The 24,018-nt window shown below is 36.8% G+C and overlaps 1 protein-coding gene across 3 annotated transcripts; it reads right to left on the reverse strand.

Moving 5' to 3' along the window:
• Positions 1 to 116: 116 nt before the first annotated feature.
• On the reverse strand, positions 117 to 23,749 carry LOC135681522 (broad substrate specificity ATP-binding cassette transporter ABCG2). 3 transcript variants are annotated; one of them, XR_010515616.2, is made up of 19 exons: positions 23,356 to 23,749; positions 21,245 to 21,465; positions 20,694 to 20,753; positions 16,347 to 16,461; positions 15,123 to 15,275; positions 14,451 to 14,608; positions 13,496 to 13,647; positions 12,409 to 12,486; positions 11,290 to 11,519; positions 10,968 to 11,033; positions 10,160 to 10,242; positions 9,362 to 9,451; positions 8,964 to 9,088; positions 8,370 to 8,524; positions 8,119 to 8,208; positions 7,637 to 7,698; positions 6,539 to 6,704; positions 5,234 to 6,030; positions 117 to 457 (listed from the first exon to the last, which is right to left on the reverse strand). XR_010515616.2 is itself a non-coding variant. In XM_065196040.2 (18 exons), exons 2-17 carry the CDS (start codon positions 21,463 to 21,465, stop codon positions 6,563 to 6,565), a joined length of 1,980 nt encoding a protein of 659 aa, XP_065052112.2. In that variant the 5' UTR covers positions 23,356 to 23,749; the 3' UTR covers positions 117 to 457; positions 6,539 to 6,562. The 3 variants fall into 3 exon arrangements, 1 of the variants encoding a protein (XP_065052112.2); XR_010515615.2 differs by having other exon boundaries at positions 5,234 to 6,704; positions 23,356 to 23,748; XM_065196040.2 differs by lacking the exon at positions 5,234 to 6,030.
• Between the last annotated feature and the right edge of the window lie 269 nt (positions 23,750 to 24,018).

Here is a 24,018-nt window from a genome sequence, read left to right on the forward strand (position 1 = left end):
AAACATTTATAAAGTTGAAAAAAGTTATCTTGAAGGATTAATTTTATTCTCAACCCTCAAAAGAATATATATATGCACTAGCAAATAAAATAATGTAAAGAGTGAATAAACACTAGTCAATCAAAGGGTCAGATCAGACAGTAAAAATTTATCCAGAAATGTTATAAACAACAGTAAAATATAATATGCTAAAGAAGTGCATTATTTTACACTTCTTTATTCAACACTCCAATATTTCAATCCATATCACGGCAATGGACTTGAAGCTTTTATATTCAGTTCTTCTACTTTTTGTGTTAATGTTGTTCCAGTATTACTATTCTCTTTAAAAGTCCTATTGTTCTCAGAAAGTAATTGCAATTCTTCAGCTTCTTTTTTCTGTCTTTTTTCTCTTTCTCTATCCATCCATGGCATTAGCAGGACAAATATACCAGCACCACCAAGTATGAAGCCAGCCCTAAGAGAACAAAATTTAAATTTCTATTAAACCATAAATTTCTATTAAACCATAGATGTCATCACTACAAAAGGGGACCAAAAGAGTATGTAAATTTACTCTGCAATATTTTCCAAAAATATATTTATCATTATTTTGTTAAACCTGGAAACTTTTAATTACCTTTTTGTTCAAAATTTATCAAAAAATATTTATGACATTTTATTTTTATTGTATTTGATCAACTTAATTTAAACAAAATCTGGAAGGGGGTAACTATTAAGGATATGGTGGGTATTGATACCTCATAGGACTGAAAAAGGGTTTCTTAATGATTGTTAAACTTGTTTCAGAATTGAAAATTTGCTCCTTACTGCTTCTAAGCAGAAAAAATATGGAGTATGCACTACAATTAACTTGGAAAAGGTTTGGAAGTTCTGAGGGCTATAAAAAGGCAATTTTTGCAAACACTCCTAAATCAAAATATTCTGTCTAAGGATTCACCATCAGACAAAGAAAAAAGTTGAATAAAGCAACCATCATAAAAGAGAAGCAAAATAATGAATTCATTTGCAACTGAAAATTGAGTAGATATTGAGCATTCAAAAGTTTGAAATCTACAATACACAATAGAAGGCCAAATGGTTAAAAATAAAATTTATCTGTATAATCCATTCATTATGGCATTCAATCTAAACAAATGAATGAAACTCTAAAGAAAGTACAATTCAAAGATACCAATCACAAGTAAGATATATTTCTAAACTCTTATTTCCAAAATAAAAAACTTTTCATGGAGGCCTCGATTTGGTTATTACTTCCTTTTTGCAAACTGTGCATGCAAAAGATATCAAATGTTTCTCTGGGTGTCTAGTTTGCAGGAGAGGCAAGATGTGCACCTGTGTAACATCTTTATATAAATTCATCTGCACTTGAGGTTGTTAGGCATATCACAACAAGAGCAAAAATGGCACTTCAGTGGCTCTTTTTTGGTTCTGTTATCAAACTGGATTAAGCATTTTTACAGTTTGAGAGCGCTGGAAAGTTTTGAGGGGTCCTAACTTGCTAAAAGGCAGTGTATGGTGAGTGGATTATTAAGGTAGAAACACTTGTAGTCAGTGAAGAAAATTGCAAAAATAATAAAAAGAAAGCCCATGCCTTTACTAAAAATAAAATTCACATAATAGGACATCATATTCCCTCAATGTGTAGCCTTATTTTTTTGGAAAAATTTTGGATGTGCATTAACATTATTGGACAAACTCTCTTCCTTTCCTAAGAATTTTCAATTCTTGCATGAGAGTTGACTCAAACAGCCCTGAATGCCAAATGTTTCTAGAGAAACATGCTACATATCTTTAAAAGCATCCAGGGGTCACTTATTCATTGTGTGAGGAATGGTTTAAGGTTACGGTAAACGTTTTCTGGATGAAAACATCCTTTTTTGATTATTTCATGTTTAAGTAGCCGAACTTTCAAGGCACACAATGATACCAAATTTGAAACTAACAGAAATTGGAAAAAATCCCATGTAAACGAAGGTTTCCATAATTTCTTTATCAAAACTTTTAGTTGAGGTTTGAAAATCTCTTGACTTGTTAAGCCAATTACAGTGTTTATTTAAACAGGCTTATCAATCTTAAATGGTTTATGATTTTAACTTGCAAGTGCGATCAGTAAAATCCCGTTTTCTCCGGGCTTACAATTCGTCTACATACAGGTACAAAAAAGCTATTTTGTACCCAAGGCATTAATCAAATGGCTCAAAACTTTTCACACTGCCAGGACAGATGTGGGATAAGCACATTGCGTCTCAAAATTTTTTGTATTTGCTCTGGTCTATCTTTTATAGCCAAATACAGCTATGACAGGGAAGAGAGATTATTTGCCAATTTTTGACAGGGTATAGTTTTCAGGGGAGAGATATTTGAAAAAATCTGAGACAAACTTTGGTAGCTAAGGATCTGTGCTTTCTGCTGACATAAGTCAGATTTTGTTACCTCAAAGGCAAGAGTACAAAATAACTTTTGAAGATGGTACACTTATTTAAGCAATAAATTTGCCTCAAAAGTATTATTTTACAATATTTGCCAATTATTTTGATATGATTGGAATCACCACATTCTTGTCCATGGAATGATGTATAGTTTAATCTGATTCCATTAATAGTTTTGCTTTTAGGGAGAGAAAACCAAATATCGTGTCAGAAACGTTTACCATAACCTTAACATCATATGTTGGTGAGAATTTTAAAGCATTGTGCAGTTGCTAGGGTTTCTTCCTCATTCTTGGATTTATCAAATTAGCTGATGGATAGAGGGGTAGTGTGCTACAGAGGGTGTGGGGAGGTGGAATTGTTTTGAAAGTTTTGTGATATCAACAGGAGTGGCGGCATGGGGGGGCAAGGGGGGGCTTTAGCCCCCCCCTAGATTTTTGTTAGCCCCCCCGTCGGCAGCCAATCAATTTTTGCTTTCTCAATACCGTCGGCACTTGATGGATGTCACCCGGTTTACATGTTGTTTGAATGACATAAATAATCGAGGAGAAAACTGCACTGGCTGGTTTATGGTTTTCTCAATGGCTTTTCTTCGGCAATATTACTGTCATAGTGGCATTATATCCTGTCGCTTCCGTGAAAGCTGTGACTTAATTTCATGGTGCTCCTTCGCATGACCCACAATACCATCGTGCTCCTCTCGGTTGAAATCCCTGTTGCTGCTTGGAATTCATGCGAAACATGCAGAGATGCTTGATTTGGATCATGTTTTGGACCGTTTCAAGGAAATTTACCCTAACAACAGCAAAATCACGCTGTCATAAATAAAGTCTTTAATGAATTTTCTTCTTAAGGGATTCTCTTTTCGTTTCAAGACATTATTATTGCCAATGAAAACATTTCGATCATGAGCACATTTTGCTTAATAATTTTTTCAAAAAGCACTTTTTGTCCTTTTTCGTCAACTATTTTTCAATAGCATTGTTCACCGCATAGCTCGCAACAAACAAATGGTTTAGAGAAAACCGTCGATTAACTTCTTCTAAAATAGATAGGAAGAAAAATTCAACAATAGGCAATATTTGCGCATTAAGTTTCTTACAAGGCACAAATTGCCGAGAAAATCTCGTGGACTCTGACACAGGTTGGAAAGTGGGAGCGGGGAGGGAGAATTTTGCACCCACAACAAACGATTTTGTAAAAATGCTTTATTGCTTGCTCTATATGCTTGCTTGCTTTTGGAAAAATGCTCTTTATCGGTGCTCCTTCATTGGAGGTGCTGCTCAGGGGCGTCGCGACTGGGGGTTGTCACACCCACCCCAATAGTATCTCAATAGGGAATTTCAGGTAAAATCCGCTCGGTGTAAGAAACGCTTTAGGTATTTCAGAGACCTTCCTGTCATAAAATCAATAAAGGATCAAGCAATCTTAGGTAAAATTGTGCCTCGTATCCATTTCTCCTAAAGTTTCTCAGTAGAAGCGTCAACTGCAATTCACTATGAGCTCCAGATTTTTCTTAACATTCATAAGGCATGCTAAGATGGAGAGAGGGATCTAAATTTAAAAGTAATTGACAACCTGGTATTTTTCAAGACCACGGCGAAATTGTTGTTTTTATCTGCTGTAAAAAAGTTTTGCAAAAAGACAATAATTTTCAATAGGATTAGGATGATTGCTTTAGTGAAATCTGCTTCAAAGAGTGCATTTTCCAGGGAACTAGAAGCATCAAAATTCGAAAATTTCCTGCCCCTTCCGCGGCAACCATGGTGCCGCCTCAGGTAGTGACTATATATTTTGCCCGTCCCGATATAGAGATTTGACAAGACTATTAGGAAAGTCGGTTATTATCATACAGAGTTAGATTGACAAAATGTATTGCAGAGGTTTGTGACACCAGCTAAAAAGTTTCATGCAATAATTTTTTAATCAGGTAAATTTGCATTCCACACCCCCCCCCAAACGAGGCTTGCCTCGCGGCGGCCCTGCCTGCTGTATGGGGGCAAATCGAATTTTCTTTCTGTCGGCAATTTGATACATCTAGCGTCGGCAGTTACGGAGAATAAAAACTTCGGCACCTTGAAGGTTTGTCTCTAGCGCCACCCCTGGATATCAAGAAAGATTTTTTTAAAGGAAAGCCTATCACATAATTACCCAGTCTGCAGAGTATGGCATGGGCACACCGGAGATATTTTTGCGCAAAACCTGTTGCACACCCGAATTTTTGGGTGTGGCAACTAAGATGGGTGTGGCTTGGTGTGGTCCCATAGAAAATGTCAGCTGATAAAAACAAGCACAGTTGTGTATGAACAATTTGAGATATCATGAATCTTACTTGACAAATATACAAATAAAAACTTGCGCTATCTTCAACAGTATACTTCACACGCATTTTTACTGTGAAATGCAAATTCACAAATTTTAACCACAACAGGGAAAAATAGTCGGTACACACCAGCACACCATACATTTTTGGTGGTGCACACCGTCACACCAGGCTTTTTGCTCGTGCACACCGGAGATCTCGTCGAAAAGTGCCATACTCTGCAGACTGGATAATTACCCTTCCCAATCCCCAGTACCCAATGGTTTATCTCAGCACAGCAAGCGGCCTGACGGTCCAAACAACATGAAATTTTCGACACAGACTAATTTTAAATGAAGTTTTCAATTTCATGGTTATTTTTGGCTAATATGAAGAAAGAAAATGACAAGGCTAACTCAAATCCAAGAGTTGTAATTTAGTTGATGGTATTTATTTATGTCCTCTGCTCTATAAAATTATTTTCAAAAAAGCTTCTCACCAGACTCCTGCTATGATATAAGAATTTCTTATTCTTCTCTTAAGGCTTGGCTCCAACTCATGGTATAGATATACACGATTTTCTGGACCCTTACCTGGATCCATCTTCGAAGTAATTCTGAAAAACTATGGTAAAAATTCTAGCATCTTCAGATAGCCTCCACTTGATTCACGTTGTAACAATCTAGCCTCTTGTTAGCTCATTCATATTGATGAAATCGCCAGATTATTGCAAGAGCACCAAATCTCAATGGGTCTCACCCTCTTTTTACCTTCTTAGCCCTTTTAATTTTAGGAGGGCAAGGGACAATGGCCCCCGTGCGCATTTGTATCCGGCTTCCCGGCTTCTTATTCTGCCGATAGGATATTATTGGTTTCAGATAAGCTAAACTAAAACCGATGAACCTTTTTAGGTACGGAGGCATTCGCGTGGCGAATTCAAGTCTTACGGAGGTGTATGAAGAGCTTCGCAGTGTAGAAAATTTTCAAGAACTACTCAAGCCATGATTCATTTCTAGGCGAATCTATTCTCACAAATTGCACATTCAAACCGAAGAGTAGCATTGGTCAATACTAAATACAACCACAACGAAAAAAGAAATAATTATGATCATTACTATTAAGTATACATTATAACTAAAAATTTACAGCGTAAATCAGTCTTTAGCAATAATTTTAGAAGTGATGGGTTTGCAAATCACAAATTTTAGTAAAAAGCGTTACAGCGTTTAAAATCTAAATTGCATTATAAGTTAGATGTAGGAAAATGTACGTGCACAGTCTTCATCTTCAACAAACCTAAAAAAGTTCAGCTTTTGTCAACTCTTGTCATCGTACCATTTAAGTATTTTGTATACATGTATGTAGGTATGACTGACTGTAAACTATATGAATATTACCCAGGTTTGCAATGGAATTTTGAAACAGAATTTTCTGATCAGTGGCTAGTTACTTCATGATATTTATCGACGTATTCTCTCGAAAAGACGTTGCGAGAACACTACCTATACATTTCTTATATCAACTCTTGTCATCGTACCGTTTAAGTATCATGTATACATGTATATAGGTATGATTGAATATAAACTATATGAATATAGAAATACATTTCTTATATGGAAAAATTTGCTTATAGGAGGATTCTAATTAGTGGAGGTGGACGAAACTATTGGTGGGTCGCTGGTCCTTTAGAAAGCACAGTCAATCTTACTTTATGTTGAAGCATAATGCTGAGAATCAATCCAAACTCTTTTGAATTAAAGAAAAAATAATACTAAACTAAAATTAAATGTTTTGAGATATATACCATTGAGTGACAAATTATCTCAGATCACTTTTCCTTTTTTATTCTTCGCAGCTGAATGTACGCCAGGGCTAGGAGAATACCTGCTATAGAAAATAAAGCCGCAATGTTGTCCCACAAGTCTCTTGCAAGGATCCCTTGCTGACTCAAGTAATCATTTCCGCTCATACTGAAAAAAATAACCAAAAAACGACCAATAGTAATATGAGAACAGCAACTTTAGGTATTTGGACCCTCGAGAATATCTCTGATCACATACCGGGGTTATAAAGCTCCTACAAATTTGATACAGCAAAATATGACATGCTTCATAATAAAATATCATATCGTAGAAGCCCTGGCAGGTCGTTATCCAAATCAGCCTACCCACGTGGATCATGTGACTTGCACATGTAGCAAGAATGTTGCAATGTCTGCTGTTTTTAACATCTAATCGAGAGTTGCTTGGCTGATATGGACAAGATGATACAATAATATTAATCTTAATATTATATATCTCTTATGTTGTGTCAAGAGGAAACCTGCCATGAATGCCAATTCAAATGAATCAAAAACTCACACCCGACTGCACAGATTTTCTAGCACAGTTTTCTACCGAGCTAGTGCAAATTGAACGATAGAAAAAGGTGGTAGCTATAGCCCTGAACAGAATTGTACAAGTCTATGGCTGACATGCAAATTAACACGTTTCTGCTACGATGGTTATATCAGAGTTCAAACTAAGATTGTTCGAGAAATATGTTCAGATACGTTTTGAGAAACATAGAGAAGTTCTCGTAGTATTGCAGCCTTTTATATCCATGCTCCAAAAAACATTTCAAGCATCCGTCCCCCCCCCCCCCCAATTTCTCGGATTAAAGTAGAATTCAACCATCTATTTCGTGACTTTCTTTAGACAAAACCCACACTTACAAAACAGTACTTGATGTTTATGGCCGAATATGCAAGGAATCCTCCGCTTACTGCATCCTCATTCACTCTTATATAACAACAATGTTATGAATTCTGTAAACCCAGCAGCACTGCCCCCATTTCTGCGTTACCATACCACTAATAGGCTTACCTGTTAGACAACTATTGAAAAAATTCAGCAAAACCTACCAAGGAGCGGTAATGTTTCCACAATTGAATTTCATGTCCTCTAGCTCATTTATCTCAAGGCTCTAAAGAATAAAAGACATAATTGATCTAAACATGACGAAACTATAACTTAATGCAAGTAAAGAAAGCTTGAAAATTATATGTTAGCCATGGAAATAAGCGGGGGAGCAAAAAAACACATTTGGATGCTGCACTTTAATTGGCATTTCCGCCACCGAAACATCTTCGTAAATTAAAAATGTTTTTAAAAACCAAGTACAAACCTCACCAATTACTTTAAATTTCCCATTGTTTTATATGATCTTATCCTAAAATATTGTCACGCCCATTTCATTTACAAAAACGGGTAGCCAATACTTCTAAAACTCCCTATAGATCCATTTAAAACAAATTATAAAAGTGTTTGAAAAGGGAAGTATTTTAAATGTTTCTGGCATACAGGAAGAATCTTTCTGAAAAAAAACATGGGACCAGTCTATTACCTGTAAGCTGTATTTGAAAATGCTTAGATATCGCAGCCAGCTCAGGTACTTTGTCATCGTCTTTAGGTTGATTAGCATGCCACTAAAAATCTGAAGGAGATTTAATTCATTACGTTTATCTTCCGATACGTCACTGATATGAACATCCTATTACAGATGATATCAAAGCAAAACAGAGAGAAGCAACATTTGGCACACAAATGAGATTAACCAAGAGACGCAGATAACAAGTATAACAAGATTTATCATACCATCATGAAGATGTACGGTAGCACAGTAAACAGACTGGCTAGTGCAAACGTTTTTGTGCTTGAGCTGACAATGAAACAAATTGCCACGGAACTCAGGGACGTCGCGATCAAAGTCAAAATAAAGATTAAAAACTTGATGACGTCATGCTGTAAACCTACGAAGGAATAAATTGAATTCTTTGAATCATAACTATTGCAATTATGATGCAAAGAAACAGCGAATAGGAGCACTGCATAACCACACATAAAAAACCATACATACACAGTCTAGATCTCTGGCAAATAAAAGTCTGCGTGCAATAACGTACTTTTATCGACTAAGCTTTTCTCAGGGGAGGGGGTGCAGTTGCTACTCTGAACAAAGTGCGGAGCAACAAGAACAACAAAAAGAGTTGGTTTTAATTAGCTTGAATATAGCTAGAGATTGTACCAACTTTAAATAAAGATAGAAAAAACCATGAATAAAAGTCATTATATATCAACTGGCGATTACGTGGAGAGATTACACTAAAATTTTTATCAAGATGAAATGTTGGATAGATCCGAGCATCATTGCAAGATTGGAATTGCCAAGTGTATTGTTAAGGTACAAACCTATCATCCAATAAGCAATGGCTGAGAATATGGTGACAGGAATTATCCTCATTGGAATAATGTCACAGAGGACTTTTGCAAAGAAGTATGACGAAATCCTGTAGTAGCCACTCGCACATTCATGCCTAAAAGTCAAAAGCCACGGTTAATTAAATGACTTCTCTGCCAGAAAGGGAGATGTTAATATGACTCTGATTACTTGCTTCAGGAGAAAAATTTAAAAAGGTCCTCGTGTGAGTAATCATCGTCATTTGCAATATAAACTCCTTTTGAAAGTCCTGGAAAGATGTCATATATATTGTTGAAACTCCTTTTGAATGTCCTTACCTGATAGCTGAATGTTCGAGATGATCATGAACACACATAGAAATTAACAGTAACGGTTACAAAAGACATACGTGAAGAAGGCTCTTTCAGAGATAAAGATTTGAACAGCATTCATGTTACCAAATATCATATTCATTGTCACAAAGAAGAAAACACCAACCCTGAAAAGAATAAAATTAATGCGTACAACATTTACAGCCAAACCTCATCGAAATACTAAGTTAAATTTTATCAAAAGAAATATTAACAAACGTTTTCCTCAAATGACGAAATTTTAGTAATAAAAAAGTTTATCTAAATTACAAAACGAGAAGATACTGATACGAAATAAAACATCATCAATTAACACGAAACCTATTCATCGATGTTTCAAGAAATGACTCCATTCTGAATGGCAAACATTCTAAAGTTGTAAGCCCATTTGTGGAAACGATAAACAACGTCATAGTTGCGCCGCACGGAACTATGTAGTGAATACCCGGCTACACCCGTTTTTCTAGCTAAACTATTCGATGCAATGTGTGGTGGGCTAGCTGACAGGACGTTAATTGCAGAATGAAGATATTTCTTGTCAGATCTATTTGACCACTGCCATTAGGAAGAGTCTGTTGATGGGAGTTTAACTGCATTCTTCTATTATCTATTATAAAGGAGTTAACGCAAAACAAGCCCTCATTTCTGAATGAGCCATTAGGCCCTCGAGAAATCCAGTAACACAAATCGCCTCATTTCACAGTAGCAATAGAAAAGGCCCCGAGAAAGTCACAGAGATTTTTCAGTTGACTATGACTTCTCCTTCTATACCATATACGTTCTCCTTCTTTGACTCCACAGCACTGAATGTTTTTTCTGTAATCTGGAATCCTCACCTGTTTTGTAAACCACTTTCCCCCTGGTCGAGTTGCAAATAGATGAGGCCAATGACGACAGCTAAAAGGATATTGACAGCAATCTGCGAGAAAATCAAAATTTTAGGCCTAAATACGTTGTAGGTAAACACTAGACACAGACTTAAACCACAGAATCTCTATTCTGTGCTTAAACCACATGAAACTGCCATGAAGCCTTGTCGGTTTTTCAAGATCGAATTTGGCAATACATAAAATTGTTATTTCACAAAGTTTCCTAGGAGGTTTGCGGGGAGTTTCATTAGTGCGCTGGGAAAATAAGGGGTGCTTCAAAGTAAAGCACTTTATGCCGTGATGATTTTCGATTGAAATATTATATATTATATATTATATTATATAATTTCGATTGAAATAGTAATGTAATGTCAATTTTTTTTAAAACTCTTCCACTGCCTGTGTGTTTATAATGCCTCGGTATAGTACGTCAATCGCCTTGGTATAGTACATTAGATTTTCGCAAAGTGTCTAAAGCCTCCCAAATTCGTTCAAAAATATTGTTTTATTTTATTCAGAGCTTCAAGGCTGCCCATTGATTCCTCCCTGATATTCAAAAAAGTTACAGGTTACATTTTGGAAGAGCAGTGTGGACTCGGTCATCGTAAAATATAATAATCAAATAATAAATATAACGAAATTCTAGGTTAATTTTTGGAAGCTACTGGCTGTTCCAAAAACATTTGGAAGAGATTGAAACTATATGAGTGATTCTTTATATGTCATTACTATTGCAAAATGTTGACGTAGATCGGATTAAGCAACAAGTTATTACCTGAGAGACTCCAGTCTTCGGGTTTCGAATGGTATCTTTGACATTTCTTGCAGAATTGACAGCAAACTAAAGATTAATTGAGATTCGATGAAGATGTAGTGGATTGCAAGAGCTCTGAATGCAAATATATGGTAAAATATAATTTGTAATAAAGATTGAGAAATATAGCAGAACTTTAAAAACTGAATAAGCTGTACGCTATTTTATATACTGCAAAAATATTCGTAAGTCAAAATATTTCTGGATATAACAGTTCGGAAATGTAGACACTAAACAAATATGAAACAATTTCGTTGCTGTAGGTTGCTTGAATATTACTAACCTGGGTGAAAAATGAGGTTGGATAAGGTATATCTCTTTCAGCATCATTGTTACTCCCAGCCTCGTACTCAAGCAAATTCTCTACTTGCCCTTCCAATTCTGAGACCGTACTTGCATACATCTCTGTATTTCGATACTTGGCCGTGACGGGCTCACCTTTGGCACTCGCAATGTACTTCTCTCTATCTTCTTTTGAATCGATTGAGTTGTACTCATGAATAGCCTTCAGTGCTACATGGAAACGACATTAAAATGACCATTAAGAGCAATAAGCTACCATTTATAACCTCATTCATACAATGAAGCTTACATGAACCGACATTAACCCCCCCCCCCACCCTCTCGTTAAGGAATAGTCATCTCTCGTAGCCAAGTCGTCAAGATTCTTATGGAAAAGGGGGCCCTTAAATATAATTTTGTCGAAAATGCATTCAAACATCTTTTAATGATGCTAAAATGTAATGGATCTGCTTGCCAGAAGCCGCGACCAATTTCATTGGGATTTTAGACCGATCTCAAGTGAGGATCTAGACCCCCCCCCCCCCCATATCTCTTTTATAAGCTACTTATCTCTTGACAGCGGATGCCTCCTCGTTCTGGTTCTATCGATATCTGCCATATAAGAGTTTATCTAAATTCACATTTATCTGTCCATTTGAATATTCACCCATATAATAATCCAAGTATTGTTTCTGTAATACCAAACATATGATACCCAGATAATGCGTTGTAAGCTTTCAGGTCATAGATGTGTGGAGAAAATAAAGATATTTGTAATCCTGATTTGCTATTTCGAAAAGCACGGGCCTAAATTTCCAGAACAACTGTTTGCCTTTCATAGAAAATGCATCATCAAACAGATTTTGATTTCGCTTTTATTGAAAACTCTATAAACTTTTCAAAGAATTTACATCAACTGCCTTGACGTCGGTTAATTTTTTTGGGCTTATAAGGTCAAATTTTCCGATAAATTGTTCATTTGAGTGTCAAATAGCTAGATTCAAAAGTTGTTTTATACTTAGCACTAAATGCTTTATCAGTAGCATTATATCTATAAAATTCTGAAAATAGATTTTACAACGTCATAACGAAGTCACTCTCATTTAGCCATTCAAGATACCTTTAATTGATCTTTCTTCCAGTCCCAGAATATCCAACAGGAAATCTGGAGGGTTATCGTGCATCTCGCAAGTATAACCTAAAGTCAAAAGAGATATACTGTGAAACCTGGAATTGCCACCCCTCCTCGAATACGCCCCCACTGCTCCCATAAATCCTTGAATTGGCCCCACTCGATTTGTTGATTTTTGCCATCTGAGGTTGCCTTTGGCGTTTTATCGAATTACTACAAAAATTCATACTTTTGGTAATAATTAATTAAATGTTCATAAAGAAATTCCTGCCAAAATATTTGAGGTCTTTTAATAATGTCTTCTTAAATGTCTACAATAATTTTATAAGCCCCCCCCCCCTTCGTAAAAGCCCCCCTCGAATAGCCCCCATTCAAAAATATTAAAAATAAGTAAGCCCCCAGGGGGGTAATTCGAGGATTTACGGTAAATTACATTCGATAGGGGAGGGCTTATTCGGAAGGCAGCTTTTCGAAAAGTTGACCTTATATGCAGAATTTATTTAAAAGTAGCAAAATTGGTTACCCAAAAAACTTTATAAAAAATCTCTTAGATTAGATTGCATTGACTTTATATATGTGTTGAAATGCAAAAAATCATTGTCAAGAAGTTGTAAAAAGTTGTAAAGAAGTTGTTCTCTTTCAAAGTATGACAGCATAATATGGGGGGCTTATTCCATGGAGTGGCCTATTTGAGAGGGGGGCTTAATAATTATCATGGTAGTCATGATCACAAGTCAAACTTTTCTTGGATAGCAGCTATGAATTTTCTATAGCAAAAAAGTTTGTAATTATTTCGTAGCCTCTATGGCGTTAACCTCCCATTTAGTATGCATCAATTGACTTCGCGGTAACACCAGCTAATCACTAAACTGAGGATATTGATTGGCCAATAAGTAAATGCCATCTCTACGTAACTTGCAGATATGAAGTAGCTTTTAGGACACATCAGCGAAATCATCGGATTTATATGTCCCTGGCTTCAACTGATTTCCTAACTGGCTCTCACATACAAAATAAATGGATACAAGTTTTGTCACTGGCATGTAATTTTTCATCAAAACAAAGTTGTGCTTACCCATTTTTTCAAAGTAAGGCAAGACATCACTGCATGGACCATGATAGGCCATTTCTCCTTGTGACAGCAATGTAAGTGACCCAAAAAGTTTGAAAATAGAATACCTGGGCTGATGAATTGAGAATATGACGTTACGACCTTTTCGAGTTTGTCTATGGAGAAAAATACACTAGATATTTACAACGGGCATTCAATAAAAGGAAAGGTAATATCAAAAGCAGAACCTCAATTTCAAGGGTGAACTGTGTTACAGTGCAACAGTTTTTGGTAGATGACATCTAGATTGGCAGGATTCACCGAATCTTGCGGTGAAAGTAAAAATTAATGTTATGACAGGAAATGGCTATATCAACATGGTATTTGATTCAAGCATTAAAACGATGGACGATCATAAGCACTACATGGACATACCACTAACGGTTTAAATCTTCTACAGTATGTACTCCTACAAGAAACACACAAAGGAGTTCGCCAGTTGAAACACCTAACAAATTAACTTCCATATTTTTGTATTAGGCCTATGCCATCCACAAAATGCTATGTGAAAATTTAAGACAAAGTTAAAGGAAATCCAAATTGTTTATGTCTTAGAAAAACCACAATAATTAGCAAAAAACTGTTGAACTATTTTTAACACTTTAAACAAACACTCCTAGTGTAACTTGTGAAGCAACAGTTAATTTTTGTGAGGAATTCACCTGTTATTCTCCACGCTGTTATAGAAAATATAAAAGTAGGGTGACGGTATTCCAATCAGTTTTCATCAATTTTTGATTGATAAAAAGCTTTAGAGAGGACTATGTACTTCAGTTAATTAAGAAAGAACTCAACTTCCTGGCGAATATCCTTGTTTACAGGCTACCAAAATTAATCGAAGAGTTTAGACTTCATAATTAAAGGTTTGAACATCATACACTTGCATATATAACAAGTCATATTATATTAAGGTTATTACTTGGCAAGCAGCTCCATGACTGATGACGCCGTGGCAGCATCCAATCCAGTAGTTGGCTCATCAAGAAAAAGCACATCTGGAGATATTATTAATTCCATACCAATGGCTGTTCTTTTCCTTTCGCCTCCCGAAATCCCTCTTATCATTTCATTACCAACCTTTTATGGAAAACGAACGACGATTACAAAAGTTGATTCTGATAAATATCGTAAACAATGACCTCATAAATTATTTGCGACATCCTACAGCTTGAGCAGTGTTGTTCCATGTTGCACCACCTTTCCAGATGCAACTATGTCTACACTTTCCATTAAAATAATGCTCATTCTCCAGGTAATGGCAAAAATGATTAGTGTCCTCCATTTACAGCATTTCATATTAAAACGAGCTGTGTTTTATTTGTCTGTTATTAGTTTCTATCTAAAAAATCTTGATAATTGCCTTAAAGATAATCGATTACTATACAGCTTTTTATTTGTCACTGCACATTTTGGATTTATCACTGCAAAAACTTCACTAAGCCTTAAAACCACGGAGCCTAAAATGTCCTGCCAACCTAGTAGCATTGAACTGAATAGCAAAGTACCTAATTTTTGCGATCACCCCCACTGCCCCCGTTCTGTCCTGGAGTCGAAAGATGAAATATCGAGAAAATACTAAGATGATGCATACCTTTGAATCTGCGACTTTTGAAAGTCCGAGGTCGTTAATAACCATTTCAACTCTGGCTCTCCTATCCTCTTTGCTGAACTCTGGCGGCAAACGAAGTGATGCTGAAAACATCAGGTTTTCCCTGACTGTCAGAGTGCCCATGATAATATCATCCTGGAGATTCATAATTTTAGTGACGTCATTACAAATATATACGTAACAAATTGTTATGGAAAATCAGGGGCTGATCAATGTGGGGCTCCACGGAGGTGGAAAGGGTGGACTTTGCTGATTTTTACTGATGTTTACATAGGGTTACCTGAAAGGAGAAAGGACGGGGAACAGTAACTCTCCATGCAGATATTTTAAACAGTCAAAATAACGCTGAGGTACAAATTGATCGAGGAATTTGGGTTTCAGATCTATCAAATCATTTTTCCGCTAGCAAAATAATTGGCAGCAAATACAGTGGAACCCCGATATAACAAACCTCCCGGTATAACGAACTAATATCTGGTCCCTTGGATTCTGCCTAACGAACTTCTTACAAATTCTCTGGGTTTAACGAACCCAGGATATAACGAACTATCGACATTACGAACCAAATTTTGGGTCCCTTCATCATAATTACCCTTCAATATAACGAACTTTTCATAAATTTTTCCTTTGTTATACATACATAATTATTTTTGGCGTTCATTTATCACTTTCTCTTGGGGGCAATCAATATCGTCATCGGCTGATGATACATTTCAAGCACTGGCTGATAGACTCAGAGCAAGAGATGATAAAAGTTTGATGGCGGCAAAAATTACAGCGGATGAGTACATTGACATTTATAAACACCTTGATACATATAAGACTTTGACAATGAGCGACGATAAAAAAACTTTATTGGGAGACCCAGATGGAATGTGAAAAGAAGTAGACAAGTAAGTTCTTGTTCCCTTCAGAGTTCGATATATCGGGATTCCACTGTTTGCAATTTCAGCATAAAGTTGGATGAAGCAGATAAGTGTGACTGGTCAGAGTTAGGGGGAGGGGTGACCAACCTTTTCCCATTGGCCTAGTACAAACTAACAATTTTGGTTGCTTGCGATTGTGATTTCTGTTCTCTTTTGGGTCTTTTGAGAAAAATCTTCCATTGACCGTTTGCGGGGACAAAAACCGTTTATGGGGGCTGAATTATTACCCTGTTTGTATACGACGGAAAATAAATATCAGACATGCTAGATTGGCATTTACCTGAACTACGTAGCCTGAAAGTAGTCTGAATTCTTTTGGTTGTCTCCTTCCATTAACCAAAACATATCCAGTTAAATACTTCTTGTCTTTCCTACCAGCAAGCACATCTAAGAGCCTACGGCAAATCAGTGGATATCAATTTAAAAGCGGCAGTGTAATTTAATTAAATTAAAATAGCAATGTAATTTGACGGGAGGGGGAAATGAAGTTAGAAAACTGGAACAAAGGGTTGGGGAAAGAGAGGTGCAAATATCTAGTTGAAAATAGAATTTGGTTCTATGCGATTGGGGGAAAAGCTTCTGTGGCCAAAAGGAGTATCAACACATGGATACACACGTTTCCCTTACCGATGGTCCCTCTTCACTGATATTGAGCTCAGCAAGTGACATTTGCCAGTGACAAGCGACTTTACAAAGCGGTAGATATAGATTTAAATGCCGCTGAATAGCAGTGTTATTTGCTGGGGTTAAATAAAGTTTAAAAAAATGGTACAAAGGGTAGCGGGAAAACATATAAACATCTACTCTAAAGAAGAATTTGTCTGTATGACATTGGGGGAAAGCCTTTGTGGGCAATAGGAGGTTTGGTAAGGTTTGACTGTAAAGTTATATAATAAAAGTTATATAACTTATTCAATCGTATTGATTTGACCTTGAAGGAGAACTGACACGCAAAAATAAGTTTGGCTAAATCGGTAGTTTGTGACAAGCAAATTCCGGGATCGAAAAAAGTTTTTAAATCACAGTTACCGTTTTTAAAATACAGGCGTTTTAAGTTGAGAAACGACAATTGTTCCGACAACTTGAGACTCGAGGCGAAAATCGTCACGAGTGGGCGATCATCTTTGACGTCACAAGTGACATGTTCTCAGCACGTATTGTGTTTCTCTATAGAAACCTTTAACAAAATGCTGCGGCGAATGTTTATTTTGTGCATGTGAGAGGTGCTAATTTTGCATTTTTAACACATAATTGACTTTTTCAATGGTTTGGGACTCTGAATCGGAGTTTTATTACACTGATTTCGAAACAAATGGAGAGTTTCAGCCGTCTGAGTTTTTGCTACCAACCAGCGCTGCCGCTTGGGCAGACAGTCGTCCCATGGCTCAACAGTGACGATGTTATGAACAAAGAACAGACTGGAAGTACAAACTGATATGGAATTTCTATTAAAAACAATGCTATTGCTACCATCTAAATGAGATCAGGTATCGTAAAACTAGAATTTCATTTCAGATTGAGGCGTCTTTGTCCAGACTGCTTTGTCTGTATGGCCTAATTCGCTGAAATGCCTATTGTGATATAAATGATGCTCTAAACGGAAGTGCAAGTTATTCATTATTAATGTAACATTCTATGATTGTTTTTCAATGTTTCAAACGCGTTAACTGTATTGTGATATTAAATAGTAAAGGCGGGTTAAAAGTCGACTTGTGCGGATTTTATGCCATTTTCACCGAAGAAAATGCTGTTTAGCTGTCATAGGAATATCAACTGGCGCATTATCTTCTTTTGCAAGCAATTTTGACTTGGGTGGGGGATGGTCTTTTTGCAAGACTAGGTTATTCCCTAGTATCTCAACCTCTGTTAAAATACAATAATCAAGTTCAGTGAAATTATTATTTAGTCACACTCGCAGCTCCCATCAACCAAGATTTTTCTTGAATTCATATTTCTGCACCCAAAGCAGGTTGCAGGATCGCTTTTACCGCTGTCTCCACTAGATTTCGTTTGTCTTTTGGCTATTGCTTCAACCACAAACCCCCCCCCCCCCCACCCCCATGCCTCGATTTTATTTATAATTATAAAAATAAAAACTTTGAAGAAACGGTATCAGTTTTCAAACAAAGTCGACTCCTTTTTTCTCAAGCTTAGAGGTTCTTTCAATGTTTCAAAGCATGCTAGTTCGAAGATATCATGGCATAAAAATAAATTTTATGTGGATATTAGCGTCTTAGCAGACAGGTAGCTAGGATTTTCTAGCTTCTATATACTTATAAATAAAATGCCTGACAATTTTTTGTCTTTTCACCGCGGACTATTTTGAACGACACGCGGACGACACGAAACTTCATTTCTACTTTCACCGTGAAAGCCTTTACAACGGCATTGTTAACATGTCACTTGTGACGTCAACCGAGAATTTAACAACTCCTGGCGATAATCTTGTTTCCGCTTCGGGAAATTCCCGAGTCTTGGCTGTGACGTATTTGACGGATAAAAGTGCAAATATCAGAAAAACGGCGAATCTAAGAAGAAAACTTTTTCCAGATTTGAAGTCAGTGACAAATTTTGCATCGAATAAGCCAAAGTTATTTTTGCGTGTCAGTTCTCCTTTAAACTCCATTGGTAGTGTTTTCAATAGGCAAGCGGCACTGGTTGAGCGACCTTTACACTCATGTGCTCGCATTTCTGAAAGGCTATTTTCGATCCACAGCTGGGTGTATATAAACTTCCCAGCTTAGAGTCTTCAAACCTTGGCTCGGCGTTTTATACTCTGAAGATTGCCAGAAGGTTGGTGGAGAACCAATGCATCTAATACGCACATTTTTCTCTAGATAAAAATCTCTTTACCCATAAGTTGAACAAATAGGGAAAAACCGTGTTCAATGATCAGGGGCGTAACTAGCGGGGGGGGGGGGGGTGTTGGGGGTTTAACACCCTCCAATACTTCATGAATTCGTCGGTAAATCTTCAGTTTGTCTACAAAATCCTTAGTTGGTCTGTAAAATCACCTATCAGTGGATAAAATAGCACCTAAATTCTTCTCCACCTATGTGTTCGTCGGTAAATTTTTCTATCGATGGCCCTCCACCCCTTAGTCTGGAAGGTCAAGTGACGCCACTGCCAATGATACTTTTTACTTTTGCCCCCATACATTGAAATAAAACTACAAGTTCCACTAAAAATGCAGAATCAGTTAACTTTGCTGCAAATTGTCGGCGGTTAATAAAAGTGAAAACGAATTGACTTTTGTTAAATAATTGCTATTATATGTAGTATATATATAATAATATGAATCTTTATATAGGATTTCAGACTTCAACATGTTATACTGTTATCACCGTGTGTTCTGGTTGCGTCAATGTTGTTTTGGCGTTGTTCGTAGATTTTGGAGCGAAGAAAAAATTACATTGATGGAGGAAGAGCCTGTTTGAATTTAGTTTCACGTTCTAATTAGTACAAAGAAATTCTAGAAATGAAGAGGAACCCTAATATCAATATCGAAATTCAGCCCAAAAATTCGATATGTGCTACTGGATGTTCTCCTTCTGACCCTTCTATCTGATCCCTTCCCTTTCTGGTTGACACGGGTCAGCATTGTCATTACTAAAAGCTTTTCCCAGTGAGAATCCTCTGTGTGTGTCGTTTAGAATTTGGGATCTCGGACGCGGGTTTATTGTTCCCAGTTTTCGTTCAAGTCAAATCCAACGTTCTGAGATAACAGCCCCCGACCCCCTACCCCCATCCTTCCTCTACGGCACTCATCTTCTGGGCTCTGTAGCACCTATTGACCTATTTTAGCTTTCTTAGATTCCGTCTTTTGCGGAATTTTAGCTTTTTCTCTGCTCATCTTTCTACTGAAATCGACTATGACCATGCCAGGAATTCATTGGTACCATGGAAAGGCTCCTGTTGAATAATCATGTAAGCGACACCAAAACTCCCAAAAAGGAAAGCTTTATTTTGTCACAGCAAAGCAGGGTTTGTTATTTGAGGATATAACTATATTAAAAAACATCCTGCCCCTGGTAGAGAAATTACACACAGCCTTCATTGTAGCAGCAGCCGGTAAATTAAAAGAAAAGACTAAATAATTAAAGATAACACCAATTTGAGAAGAAGTTTAATAGTTCCATTATCTACCCTATTTTGAATGCAGTGATAATATATTAACGGTTTCAAATTCTAAAACTTACCAGGGATTTGACAGAAATACTATCAGGAACACTTTTCATTTGCAACCCCTGTTCTTATTAATCCCAATCAATGATATGATAATCTTTGCAAAGAGGAATTTCAATATGAGACTAAGCATCGCTTCTCCTGAATCTAACATTGTGGCTTATTCGAGTACTTACGGAAAGGGTTAATGGATTAAAAGAAAGAATGATTAAAAAGGAAGAAAGGATGAAAAGGAAAGAGGGAGGAAATGAAAGAAGAGAAGTAAAGGATAGTGGACGGTAAAGAAAGGAGGGAGGGTGTGGCCATTAACAAAATTAGTAGTTGAAAATATATTTTGAATAGAATAGAGTAGGAAGTAAGACTCAATTGAATAGAGTAGGAAGCGATTTTCATCACTTGAAGAAAGCAGTTATGCAACAAGAATAGAAACATAATTTCCTACGTCGTTTTTCCACTGCCAGTCGGTCCTAGTATTGCATGAAGACCAGGTTTCATCAGGCCACTGAAATAAACCAATCATGATTTATCATGAACACAATCAAAAACAGCAATCGATAACGATTCAAGAAATATTGTTTTCTGTCAAACATCAAATTCGTTAACTAAACTAAAGCTTACTAATGTTTGTGACCTAATTTGGAAATTAGCTAGGCAAAGGAAGCTGACTTATTATGTTGCATCTGAGAAAAATCATACCATGCATGAAAAACCAATATAAGAGGACTGATCATTATGACTTGGGACACAATCACTTGAATTTTCTGAGACGTGGCACAAGAAATCTCAGTGATACCCCCAGTGGTGAAGTGCTATCAAAATTACAAGGGAGGCTCTTGCACAAAATGTTGCTAAAAATAATAGCAAAAGAAGAAAGTTGCCAATTTTTGGAATCAGCAAGGGGGGCTTAGCCCCCTGGGCCCCATAGCACTACAACCCTGGATAACCCCAAAGTAATGATGAGAAAAACAAGCCAGAAACTAAATATTTGCTTACCTTACGTTGTTTAAAATAGGTTTTAATACCCTTTTTCGGTTCTCTTTTGCAGGAACTGTGTAACATATATTGTGGAACGCGATTTCTGTTCCAATGCTAGGTCGACTTGGGGGACGACTTTCCGATGAGCCACGTGACTTGAGCCAGTCATTTGCATTTTGATTCACTTCATTACCGAGCTCTTCATCGTGATTATTCTGAAGCTTGTTGTAATGACTCATCTGAAGGAATACAAAGACACAGGGCTTAGTGAAGCTATATATCATGAAACGTTTTAATCAAATAAGCCAGGAAACTTGGTAATCTTTTTCTCAAGGCAAATTTTTACATGAATTGTGAGCGTACCATTAAAGAAAATCTTTAAAGCAGGCGCGGAACAAACGTAGCAAGAAACTAAACCTGCATCAAGACGATTTAGTCTCTAGGTAACCAAACACATCCAGCTTTTGCTTTCAACAAGAAGCTACATGAATATTTTTTTTGAAATGCAAAGAGATAGTGAAATGAAACAACTGTCTTGTTTCATTTCTTTATGCCGTCTAAAGATAGATTGAGAATGAGGCCGGGCCCCAGAGTAGCCAATGCGTTTTAAGGCCCCGTTACACGAAAGAATATTCAACAAGAATAATTATATCTGTTCATTGTTCTTGCTTGTATTCCGATGAAGAATTTTTCAAAGAATAATCTTATCACCTCATTTTTCCATTGTTAGAATGTTCTTGTTAAGAAAGAAAAAACTCTCTCTGACCTTAGATATGGCGGACACCCCGTCGATTCCAGTCTGGTTGGTTGGTTAGGTCTACCTCCCTACAATATCCATAAGCTTTGGAAACCTTCCCAAGAAAAAAATAAGGCAGGGCTCGAGAATGGCACTTTAATTCGATTTCTATTGGCCTTCCTCACGGTCATTGACCATACGACCGCCATGTTTTCCAGGCTATGTGAAAAAGGAACTTACAACCACGTCTTGAACGTAATAAAGCTACCTTAGCAAATTGGGGCTACATTTTTGCAATTCTTTCCTGCAAGAATACTCTAAAAAGATCTTAAGAATCAATTCATTCCTGTTTACAGGGGCGGCGCCACGGGGTGGACTGGGGTGGACGTGTCCACCCCACTTTTCTTAAGATCAAATTTCTAGTTTCTTCAAAACTGGATTAAAAACATAAGGGGATAAGGGTGGATTCTAGCTTTTTTCTTTGAGGCCAGAACTTTTTTTCATTTTGACGGTCAGTCACGGTTCTTTTCAGATCTTAGCTGACATAGAGTATGGTGTGTTGGATCATCAGTTCCGTAAATAGTGAGAAACTAAAATGAAGATGATCTATAAACACAGCTTTATGGTGCTAAACAAAGAAATATTGCAAAATTATTAGGAGGGAGATTGAGCATTAACAAAATGAATGTCCATGTAGAAATGAAAGTATTAAATATGTGTAATATTGAGATTTTTAGCAAAGGACATGCAAAATTTGTTTGATGATTTTGTTGTGCTTTAAAAATGATATTTGCTTTGTATAAAATTATGGGTATAGCTTTTATAATGTTTTCGGAATTACGGGTGACATTTTTTCAGACATGTGCAGTACTATGGGTCCAAAAATTTTAACCAAAACTGGCATGTCCCAATCCACAATTAGGCTTAGTTACCCCCTCCTAGTATTCGCCTGGGCATGTTCTTAAATTGTTTTGTACTTTTTCTTGAGGAAATTCAACCCTCGGTTTTCGTCCAAAATGTGTTTTTATAACAAAAGAGAGTACTTCGTGAGGCAAATTGTTCTATTATTACTCTTGTATCGAGTTCGTTCGACTCCAAAACATAAGTCTTAAACAATCAAGATGAAAAAAGAAATCTGGTAATGGAAATGAGGTTAACAGACTAGTATTTCATTCACCAGTCTCCTGTTTACAATAGCCAATGAAGTACAAACAGCCAATAAAGAATATGCGTACCACGTATTGCAGCAAATTCTGTCTGCTTACGGTGATTCCTGTCTGGGCAGGCGGAACTAAGCTAGCGGCTTCCGGCGTTGCCATTAACGCAACAAGCTGCTTTGAGGAAATATGACGGGAAAGGTTTCATTAAAGGCAAAAGAGCAAACGAAACTTACCGTTACAGCTTTATCGAGTGACAAGGATCTAGAGTTGGTTCTAGATTGAAGAGATCCCCTTCGCTCAGTTACAATGTGTTCCAAGTATTATCAGCTTCCAGAGGACCGTTATCATATGATACAATCGGCATGTCGCATGATCAGTGATTTTGTACGCTGTGACCCAGTGGCTGTGACCTTTGTTCGCGTCTCACATGCTCCTCCGCCTATCGCAGATGTGTCCAAATAAAAGGACTTGTCAAGTAACATCAAAAAACGGCTTGCGATTGGTCAGTATTCTTGCGATGCAAAAATGCTCACATGAAATCCATTATTCCATGAATTCCATTAACATCTTAACATCTTAAAATTTTATATTCGTTTAATAAATCTCGATTCCTCCAGATATGCATACAGAGCTCTTTAAATGTTAATTAATGATGCAGATTCCGGTGTTTCCAATTGGGTCAGTATTGCCCGTTCCCTGATGACCCTTTACAGAATACATACAACCGATAACTCCTCTATCGTGAAATCAAAAGTGTCTTCCCATTTTAGGTCAAAAATTATGGAAAATTTAAAAGAACAAATTATTCTCAATAAAAAGCGTTGTACATACGCATCTTTCAAAACTGTTTATAAGTTTGAGCATTACTTAGACTTGATACCTAGCAAAAAGAAAAG

This window comes from Rhopilema esculentum, chromosome 12 (genome assembly GCF_057945365.1).
Source record: "Rhopilema esculentum isolate cy_ngs chromosome 12, ASM5794536v1, whole genome shotgun sequence".
Classification (NCBI taxonomy): Eukaryota; Metazoa; Cnidaria; class Scyphozoa; order Rhizostomeae; family Rhizostomatidae; genus Rhopilema; species Rhopilema esculentum.